The sequence below is a fragment of the Ascaphus truei genome, chromosome 6 (assembly GCF_040206685.1).
Source record: "Ascaphus truei isolate aAscTru1 chromosome 6, aAscTru1.hap1, whole genome shotgun sequence".
In the NCBI taxonomy this organism is placed as follows: Eukaryota; Metazoa; Chordata; class Amphibia; order Anura; family Ascaphidae; genus Ascaphus; species Ascaphus truei.
The window spans coordinates 40,099,414-40,110,695 of record NC_134488.1 but is presented as its reverse complement, the minus strand read 5'-3'; the positions used below and the strand labels follow the sequence as shown (position 1 = coordinate 40,110,695).

The following is an 11,282-nucleotide window of genomic DNA, read 5'->3' as shown; positions in this document are numbered from 1 at the left end:
AAACTATAGTCACCCTGTAACTGCAATGTTGGGACAGTAAATACTCCCAGGGCTAATAGCATGTGTTACCTCTATAGTCAACACAGCATCTTCTAACCTGATGATGACTAATTTAACACGGTTGAGATATCTCATGATATTGACATGATAAAAGCTAACTATTGTGATCAAAATGTGTCCAGGACTGTTGGCAGGACTGTTCAATGATCTTTGATCATAATATAATCTATTAATATTACAATAAAAATAAACTAAACCAGACCAATTATGTTTTGGTGAAACCAGAAGCAAATACAAAACACAATATTTTTTAGACAGAAAACCACATCCAAAAGAATTAATGCATATAGACTTTATGTCAGATGGATCATTTCAATAATCCTAATGACAAATCATTATCCAGGCTAAAACATTAGCAAACACGGATCAGCCCCGTCCCAAGTGAATGTTTGTGCAGAAGCTTATCACATGCTATTTTAATTATTGAAATACTGCGATGCCAACCGAGCTGCTACTACTATTCTACCTTCTCAAGTTGCAACTTCAGGTGGAAGTGGAACATAGAAGTAACAGGATCGTTACACCAAGGAGCCGCAAAATGGATTCCAGTCTCCACAAGCATTACCATGATGAAGAGTTTGATCCCAGAGGGTTAATAGATACATATTGCTATAATGGAAATAATGATATGTTTGCGGATTTGGTTGTGTATCCTATTACACAATTGTTTAAAACGTTTTCTTCAGGTACGTTCATTTATAGTTGATATTGATTTTACTGTAAAATATTATCAAATTTTTGGGGAACTGAAGCATGTGAATAAGAATTTATATTTTCTTCAACTCTTTGCTAATGGTAAAAATAAGATTGTAAAAAATTTGTATTTTCTAACTATTTGATGCAGGTCGTGTGAGAGGGGAAACCCTGCTCGATGTTACCATTGGACCACTTGCTTTCCATCTCTTAACCGCCTGTGATTTCTTCAAAGAGATCAATGTGATAGAATTTACCGACACAAATATCAGGGAATTTGAAATGTGGAAGAACAAGGAGCCCGGAGCTGCTGACTGGTCTCACACTGCAAAAATAGTTTGTGATCTGGAAGGAAAGAGGTAAAGTACATTTCAGAAAAATAATCATCTTCCAGGTGAGAAAAATTAGACATTAAGGAAGCAGTAAAATGCAACTAATGAATCTCCACGCTCAATATTAGGCACAAATGTGTTTAATATGTATCCACACTATAGAAAGACAAGAAAGTCCATTCTACAAACTCAACATGTTTCTTATGAAATTTACATGTAAATCCACTGACTAAATCATAATTAATTTATTAAAAGCCCAGGAACGGTAATAAATAGTTCCCAAGCAATTACTTACAACTATTGGGTATGCAATTGGGGTTTGGTAGGCTAGTGTTAGCTATATAATAATCTCCTTGCAGCCCATAGTTGCCAGATATATGTAAAGAAGAGGTGATGCACAAGTGCCTGGTCCTGTCCCCATAGTGTAGTCCAATCATAAAAAGTAGGAACACGCTGGGTACTTTAACCAATGAAAGAGTGATTCCAGTCACACTCTAAACCTATATAAAAAGCTCTGTGACACCCTGAAGGTAGGGGTTTGGCATGAAGATACTCCTCCCCTCCTCATTAGTTTGGCTCTTAAAGTGCATAACCCGCACGAAATGCGTAGAAGGGCTGTACTCCTCGATTTTTATGCCTCCTCAATAAAGTAGTTATTTTTGCCAGACCTGCTTCTCTCTCTTGCTTTGCGCTGCACATACATTGTTTTGGAATCCATAGTTGCCAGATTGTCAGGGGTTCCCAATGATTAGTTGGCCACTTGGGCTACTAAGGGATTACCTTATATAAAAGCTGCTAAACATCTACTTATTGAACTTTTATTCTTGATACTGACTATTAGAGATTGGAGAATCTGTCAATATCTGATCCACAGATTTTCCATGGATCTTTTACAAAAATAGGATCCACACATGGAATCCAAAGGTGGATTAGGCACTAAAGTACAGTGTGACAGTGGTGCCACCCAGCAGCTGATTTAGATCCCATTGCTAGATAATGTCCTGTGTTGCAGAAGTTCTGGCTTTTGAGCATTGGCGGCAGGAGAGAGGTAAGGGTGTGGGCGTGTGTCTGTGCGTGTTTGTTAGTGTCAGAATCGGGAGAGAGTGTGAGAAAGAGTGTCAGTTTGGGCAGGGAGGGAGAAAAAGTGTCCGTGTGAGGATAGAGAGAGTCAGTGTGGTGAGAGAGAGAGAGTGCCACTGTGGGGAGAGAGTGTGTCAATGTGGGTAGAATGTCATTGTGGGTAGAGAGTGTCAGTGTGTAAACAAAGAGTGTCAGTTTGGGGAGAGAGTGTCAGTGGGTGGCTGAGAGATTGTCAGTGCGGAAAGGAGGTGGAAGGGAGTGTCACTGTGGGGGGAGAGAGTGTGTCAGCGGGTGGCGGAGTGAGTATGTCAGTGCAGGCAGGGGGGAGAGAGTGTCAGTTGGGGGAAGAGAGAATTTCTGTGTTTGGGAGAGAGTGTCAGTGGGGGGAACAGAGTGTCAGGGTGGGGGAACAGAGTGTCAGGGGGTCATAGATGGGTCAGTGGGGGGAACAAAGTGTCAGTGGAGTGGTGAGAGAAATTGTCACTGTGGAGAGAGAGTATCATTGTGGGGAGAGAGATTGTCATTGTGGTTAGAAAAAGTGTCAGTGTAGACAAAGAGTTTCAAATTGGGGAGGCGTGTCAGTGGGGAGGGGAGATAAAGTGTCAGTGGGAGGGAGGGAGGGAGAGAGTGTGTTAGTTGGGGGGAAGGAACAGAGCGTGTCCATGAGAAAGGGTGAGAGATAGGTGAAAAGCACAAAACTGAAAGTTTGTGCCAGCCCTATGAGTGTATGTTATTGTGTGCATAGTGTGTGTGTGAGGTGTGTGTGTGTGTGTGTGTGTGTGTGTGTGTGTGTGTGTGTGTGTGTGTGTGTGTGTGTGTGTGTGTGTGTGTGTGTGTGTGTGTGTGTGTGTGTGTGTGTGTGTGTGTGTGTGTGTGTGTGTGTGGGGGGGGTGCAAGTCATTTAAATATACTTTGTATATTCCATTATCTAAGGTGTTCTCCTTTTTGAGGACAGGTGTTTCTCTCTAAGTTTTTGGAGGGAGTGTGCGGGACTATTTATATCGTTATTTTGTATATACATTTTGTCAATCATGTATTCAGTGCTTTATAGAGATGTAATATAAAGGAGAAGAAAATAATACAATTACGGAAAAGTGAATAATACATGAAAAACTGAGATAATACAGTAGCTAAGAAGTATAATAAATTCCATGTCTTAAATACTTCTTAATTAGTGATTATGTAAAGACTGACTCTTTCAATGTTTCAACGCTTAATAAGAATACCTTATGCTTCTACTTCCTGCCATAGGGAAATAACTCAGTTTTCTGTGTGGAAGGTGTAAAAGATGTCAGGAATTGGTAAAACCTGAGATGTATTTAAGTCCGTTCTGCACTGCACAGGCACAGATAGGGACATTCTTACTGAGCAGCCTTCTGCTCGTTTTGATTTTTTAATTATCTAAGTCACTAGAGATGGGCAAATCTGCCCAAATCCGTTTTTTGGGATTTTCTCGCATTTTCCCCCCAAAATCCGCAAACGGATTTGGACAATTTTAATCCCTGCGGATTCATCAAAACCCGCCATTGGATACAACCAGTGGACGGGTTTGTATAATCCAAACCGCGGATTCAGCAAATGCTCGGTGGATTCTTAAGAATTGGATTCTACAAATCCGTCCCCGGGTTGCCGAATCCACGGGGTGTATTGGTAATAATAATACAAAAATAAAAAAAACGTGAATTGACCCTTTTTCAGATTGATCTGCTGAAATCCGCAGACCAAAGGAGCCGGTCGATCTGCTGTGGATCCAAATATTCGTACATCTCTATTAGTCATTTGAGTGACACGTGTACTTTTTTTTCTGCATGTACCACTGTTTGCTCCAAAACTGCCATGTGATCCTTGTTCATTTTGTAATTTCAGCGAGGAGTGGGAAGGAAAGGAAGACAAAGCAAGAAGAGCAGTGAAACGCATTGTCAAATGCGATCTCTCCAAAGATAACCCTTTAGAGCCTGTAGTCCTGCCACAGGTGGACTGTCTGATCTCCATGTTTGCCTTACAGGTTGTTAGCAAAGACCACCAGGCTTTCCGTAGCAATCTGAAAAAACTAGCGTCAATGCTTAAAACGGGGGGACACATTTTACTGGTGGGGACATATAATACTTCGTGGTATACGATTGGAGAGCACAAGTTCTTCTGTCTATCATATGATGAGGGGTTTATAAGAGAGGCTGTTTGTGATGCAGGATTCATCATTGAGAATTTGGAAGTATCACATACTAAGAAGACCAGCAATTTCGCAGATTATGACCATATTATGTTTATGATAGCACGGAAGGAGAGGGAGGTTTAGTGAAAAAAGGTATACAACAATGTATCTGACACTTTACCTACAGAATTGGAAAAATACAGCAAAAATCTCAATGACTACTTAGAAAATAAATAAATTATTAATTAGCAGGAATGTATATGTGTGCATACATTTGTGTTCACACATTAAATGCACATATACTGTATGACATCACCCTTATTATGTATTATTTACATTATCTTTACAAATATTTTAGGATTAGATTAAGGTTATACAGCTGAACCCCGTTATAACACTGTGCTCGGGGGCCACAGAATGAGACCGCGTTATAACAGGGATCGCGGTTCAAAAAAATGGGCGCAGCGATCAGGGTTTCCGCGTCCGCCAGAGTGGGAGAGCTGAGATAACTCTCCCAGTTCTCCCTTAACCTGGCGTCACAGCGGCAGCCCCACACAGCACTTACCCGCAGCAGCACCTGATCTGTGGGCTGTGCAGGAGAAGCTGGTGATTCTGTGAAAGGGGGAGGGAGCGTAGGGAGGATCTCATGCAATCTGGAGATGCCAGTATGCCAACTGTCTGTGTGAATCCCCCGGCCTGGAACCAGCTCCCCTCTCTCCTCCCCCCAGGTGGAGGTACGGGGTGTGTGTGTGTCAGTGTGTGTGTGTGTGTGTGTGCGTGTGTGTATGTCAGTGTGTGTGTAGGTGTAAGTGTGTCAATGTGTGTGTCAGTGCATGTGTGTGTGTGTGTGTATGTGTGTCAATGTGTGTGTGTGTCAGTGTGTGTGTTTGTGTGTGTGTGTGTGTGTGTGTGTGTGTGTGTGTGTGTGTGTGTGTGTGTGTGTGTGTGTGTGTGTCATTGTGTGTGTGTGTGTGTGTGTGTCAGTGTATGTGTGTGTGTGTGTGTCAGTGTATGTGTATGTGTAGTATGCGCGCGTGTGTGTGTGTGTTAACATTACTTGGCTGATTTTTGGGTGCAAATTGAAAGGAACAAACAGAGGAGCACAATTTGACATCATCATCATTTGTGCAACTGGTCTGATAACTTCTCCCTACCTCCTTTTGGCATTCTCCAAAAAACTAGCTGATGCACATGGGACAAAAACTGGAGCAAAGCCCTTAACATTGGTGCTTCTAGCATTTCTATGTTGTATACTGTAAATGAAAACACACTGTGAGGTGTTATTGCCCACCAACTTCACAATGGGCTCTATTTTTGTTTAATGTTATCAGAGCTTTTTTCATTATCCTGTCTTTCTTAGCTGTTCTGAAACACTGTTTGAGAGAATGCAACTGAAAAAATCTTCCAAAAAGACAGACACTGGCAAATGCTAATGCTATAGTAATATGTCTAATTTAGCAGGAAGATGCAGGAAGGAGAACTAGATCAGCGGTGCGCAAACTGGGGGGCGCGAGTTTTGTCTTGGGGGGCGCAGGCCATTGAAGAGGCTCCGCGTTCTTCCCGAGGCATTTAATGCCGGGGGATCGTGCGAGGCCTCTGCAACAAGTTAACATACTTTGTTTCAGATGCATCTCCATGGCAACGCAGCGTCAAATGACGTGACATTGCCGGCATCAAATGACGCGACCCCGGAGCATCATTTGATGCATGTAGAAGGTTGGAGAGGGGCGTGAAACCGGGGGAGGCCTGGCAGGGGCCTCCTGTTTGCACTCCCGTGAACTAGATGAATAAATAGTTAGACCGTTAAATAGATAGATGGTTGAAACAGGAAATTCTCAAATAAAAGATGGTGGTGATAGAATTATTGATGGACTTCATGATTTATAGTTAAACTCTTTCCATTAACTTTGATCACTCCTACAAATTTCCTATGGTTTCTGCTTGTCGTTTATAACTGAAAAATAGCAAAGTTTATTTTCCTTCGGGTTTATACTCGGGTTTTATGTTTTTTTTTTCTATTCTCTCAAAAATAAATTGATTTACCACAAAACTGTCATATTTTGCAAGAATTGTATGTAAAACATAATTGAGTTATTTATTCAATGGTGCATGGTAGTTTATTCTATATTTCTTGGTCAGTTTTGTGTTTCTTATGTTTTAGAAAAGATAATTATATAATTATAATTAATATATTTTTCCTGTACAATATATATATATATATATATATATATATATATATATATATATATATATATATATATATATATATATATATATATATATATATATATCCAAAGAGAATGACCTAGGCGCAAATGGAGACAAGAAAAAACAAACATAGGGTAGTATGTTCTAACAAATAAACCGCCAGAAGGTATAATATGCACTCACAGCGTATAGGATAATATCAAGCCTTGTATCCACTCTGGGATCTGGAACAATTAAATGATGAGTCTGGAACAGCTGGTCATCCACAGCAATTGCAATCTCGAGCAAAGGTACCCATGCAGGAAGAGAGATAGAATACAAATAGCGTAACACAGTTTATTAAAATTATTAATAAAAATGACTATAAGTAAAAGACTCACATTCTGTGAGATATCATAAAACTTTTGAGAATTCTGAGCATCTCACACTCATTGGAAAAGGGTAGTAACACTATGCAGATTTCTTCAACAGTCCTTAGTCTGTAGATATGTAACCAATAGGGAAATGAGTCCAGGTTGTAAATAGCACACACACTTAGTGTCTCTACTGTTCCACACAGTCTCCTTGTGTGAGCTGTCTCTTTCCGTTCTTATCAACCTACATAGGTCTATCTCACTGCACCTAATGTGCGTATAGTACTCACGGTACTTAAAGGTAGGTGCTGTCCGGTTTCACATATAGAGAGTTCTTTCTGTTTTCCCACGAAGAGTTCTCAATCTTCCTCCGGTCACCCACGTCTCCTGGGGACGCTCCGTGCCACGTGACGACGTGGTGACGTCACTCCCTCTCGCGAGAGTTCGTCCGGTGGGCTGTGGGAGCGGGGCCTCAATCCTCTGCGCTGCTAGTCTTCCTGCAGGCAAATAGTGGGACAAACGGCCACCGGCACCTCTTGGCTGCTGTCTGCTGCTACTCCTGCTGTACACTGTGTTCACTGTCTGTAAACCATGCCCTACGCGTTTCTCCGTTAGGCTTCGTCAGGGGCTGCAGAGGATTGAGGCCCCGCTCCCACAGCCCACCGGACGAACTCTCGCGAGAGGGAGTGACGTCACCACGTCGTCACGTGGCACGGAGCGTCCCCAGGAGACGTGGGTGACCGGAGGAAGATTGAGAACTCTTCGTGGGAAAACAGAAAGAACTCTCTATATGTGAAACCGGACAGCACCTACCTTTAAGTACCGTGAGTACTATACGCACATTAGGTGCAGTGAGATAGACCTATGTAGGTTGATAAGAACGGAAAGAGACAGCTCACACAAGGAGACTGTGTGGAACAGTAGAGACACTAAGTGTGTGTGCTATTTACAACCTGGACTCATTTCCCTATTGGTTACATATCTACAGACTAAGGACTGTTGAAGAAATCTGCATAGTGTTACTACCCTTTTCCAATGAGTGTGAGATGCTCAGAATTCTCAAAAGTTTTATGATATCTCACAGAATGTGAGTCTTTTACTTATAGTCATTTTTATTAATAATTTTAATAAACTGTGTTACGCTATTTGTATTCTATCTCTCTTCCTGCATTGGTACCTTTGCTCGAGATTGCAATTGCTGTGGATGACCAGCTGTTCCAGACTCATCATTTAATTGTTCCAGATCCCAGAGTGGATACAAGGCTTGATATTATCCTATACGCTGTGAGTGCATATTATACCTTCTGGCGGTTTATTTGTTAGAACATACTACCCTATGTTTGTTTTTTCTTGTCTCCATTTGCGCCTAGGTCATTCTCTTTGGAAATTTTCGTTACCAGCCCGGGGAGCGGTAGACCTTTTGGCTGCAGACTGAGTCAGGGAAAGTTAGACTGTAAGGGTATATACCCTCCATTACATGTGGTAATTATTCTATTTACTAATTTCAGTGTGGTTGCGCTCATTGTATTTCTGTCTTATATATATATATATATATATATATAAATATATATATATATATATATATATATATATATATATATATATATATTAGCCCAACTCCGTTATAGCGCGGTCTTCAGGGGTCACCCGATCCGACCGCGCTATTACCGGGGTTGCGCTAATTGAAAAAAAAATGGATGCCGCGCGCACGATCAGGAGGGAGGAGGGAGGGAAGATGTGTCCGGCAGCTCTACACGTCCCCCAGCAGCCACTGTAACTTGGTGTGCGGTGTGAGTGTGATGTGCAGTGTGCTGTGTGTGCAGTGTGCTATATGTGCAGTGTGCTGTGTGTGCAGTGTGCTGTGTGTGCAGTGTGCTGTGAGTGTGTGCAGTGTGCTGTGAGTGTGTGCAGTGTGCTGTGAGTGTGTGCAGTGTGCTGTGAGTGCAGTGTGTGCAGTGTGTGCAGTGTGTGCTGTGTGTGCTGTGTGTGCTGTGTGTGCTGTGTGTGCTGTGTGTGCTGTGTGTGCTGTGTGTGCTGTGTGTGCTGTGAGTGCTGTGAGTGCTGTGAGTGTGTGCAGTGTGGAGTGTGCTGTGAGTGTGCGCAGTGTGCTGTGAGTGTGCTGTGAGTATGTACAGTGTGGAGTGTGATGTTAGTGTGTGCAGTGTGCTGTGAGTGTGCGCAGTGTGCTGTGAGTGTGTGCAGTGTGCTGTGAGTGTGTGCAGTGTGCTGTGAGTGCAGTGTGTGCAGTGTGTGTAGTGTGTGCTGTGTGTGCTGTGTGTGCTGTGTGTGCTGTGTGTGCTGTGTGTGCAGTATGGAGTGTGCTGTGAGTGTGTGCAGTGTGCTGTGAGTGTGCTGTGAGTATGTACAGTGTGGAGTGTGATGTTAGTGTGTGCAGTGTGCTGTGAGTGTGCGTAGTGTGCCGTGAGTGTGTGCAGTGTACTGTGAGTGTGTGCAGTGTGCTGTGAGTGTGTGCAGTGTGCTGTGTGTGTGCAGTGTGTGTGTGCAGTGTGCAGTGAGTGTGTGCAGTGTGCAGTGAGTGTGTGCAGTGTGCAGTGAGTGTGTGCAGTGTGCTGTGAGTTTGTGCAGTGTGCTATGAGTCTGTGCAGTGAGGGTGTGCAGTGTGTGCAATGTGCTGTGAGTGTGTGCAGTGAGTGTGTGCAGTGTGTGCTGGTTCTGTGAGTATTCCATATATAGGGCTCCCAGGATACTGAACAGCGTCTATCCTGTTTAGGCTGGAAAGTGCATCCTCATAATACATGCACTCCATCCCACAGTTTGGCAAGTGCTGGAACTGAGGGATGAGGGATCCAGACCAGAGTTTTTCTGCTGCCTGATTTCTGTCACCTGTCCTGCTAGATAAAAATCAGGTATTTAAGGCTGATTTCCTGGTTCCTCTCCCCTCTCCTCAAGAGACTGGAGGCAGGAAGGCTGATGGAAGGGAAAAGTCTCTCCCCAAACAGGGTAAATCATTCTGTTCCTTTATCAAATTGCAAAGTTCCTAATTTTTGTTTGTTGGAAGCAGATAAGCCGCCCCAACCCAGTCAGGGTGAACCTCAGTTAAGTTATTGCTCAGGTGAGCAGGGTTTTGTTTTGCTTGTGTTTTCTTTTGTATGCAGTGTGGCAGTCTCAGTGTCTGGGGCTGAATAAACCAGGCAGTAGCCTATTTAAAGGAACAAAAAGAAAAACAATACAGACCGGTGCCTTAGAGTCCAAATGGGAGATATAAAAGTTCAATGGATGATTAGAAATATCCAATGGGTGTTGATCTGGTCCAGTGGACAGCAGGTTCCTCAACAGCAGGATGATTATGACATGCAGGGGAGACAAGAGAATAAGATCATAGTGTAATACTGTGAGATTAATACAAAAAACACATAGACATAGACAGACATATACAAATAACACTGAACAGTAGGCTGACTAATAATAAGGAGGAATATTTAATGAACAATAAAAATGCAGGTAACTGGTGACGAGCAGGTCTAGGATCCGGTGTTTTAAAACCGGAATCCAACTTACAGCAGGTCCCTAGAACACGAGCAGATAGGATGGTGTGGGTGTCCGACGGGTAGTGCTGGTGGACACGCGCCACGTGTAGGTGCCTGTGGGAGCTTCCCTCAGCCGCTGCCGATGATGGCGATGCTTCCCTTCACTCCACGTGACACTCCTTCGCTGGCGTCCGGAAGTGCGTCACAGCGGGCGGGACTACACACCGGGTACTTCTGCCGATAATATCACTTGTATACTGCGGCTCCAGGGGCTGCTGAAAAGGTCTGCTCCTCTGCCAGTAATACTGCTGTATGATTCTCAATGGCCCAAAGCGTTTCGTGCGCATGCGCACTTCTTCAGGGGCCTATTTAAAGGAACGTTACGCCTCGTCATTTAACCTACCCTAAAAGACCGTGTTCTAACAGTCCTGGACAGACGGCGGAGCCCCGGAGTAAGCCGTTTGTCACTATATATATATATATATATATATATATATATATACATAATATAAAATATATATATATATATATATATATATATATATATATATATATATATATATATATATATATATACACACACACACACACCTTAAGCGTGAAATCAAGTATTAACTAACTAAACAGGTAACATCTCCTTTTTAGTGGTGGGAGGTAACTATACCTACCCACTATACTGGTTTTCTAGATATTTAGTCCAACACAGAGTACTAAGAAATTAGGATCTCTGGACATCCTGCCATTTAGACAATATAAGTTAGTAGTAGGGCAAAATCCATAATACCATAACATCAGTTAACCAGAGTTATAGACAAGGTTTTAGTTACAGCACTGACAAATACAACACAGTTTCTTTTGTGTCCAAATTTTACTAGGATAAGAACTAGTTAGTAGATGTATATTTATATATATGGCA

General features: G+C 42.6%; 1 protein-coding gene across 1 annotated transcript; it reads left to right on the top strand.

Moving 5' to 3' along the window:
- Positions 1 to 496: 496 nt before the first annotated feature.
- Positions 497 to 4,461, top strand: LOC142498055 (indolethylamine N-methyltransferase-like). Its single transcript, XM_075606562.1, has 3 exons — positions 497 to 746; positions 905 to 1,112; positions 4,032 to 4,461. Exons 1-3 carry the CDS (start codon positions 497 to 499, stop codon positions 4,459 to 4,461), a joined length of 888 nt encoding a protein of 295 aa, XP_075462677.1.
- Positions 4,462 to 11,282: the final 6,821 nt, after the last annotated feature.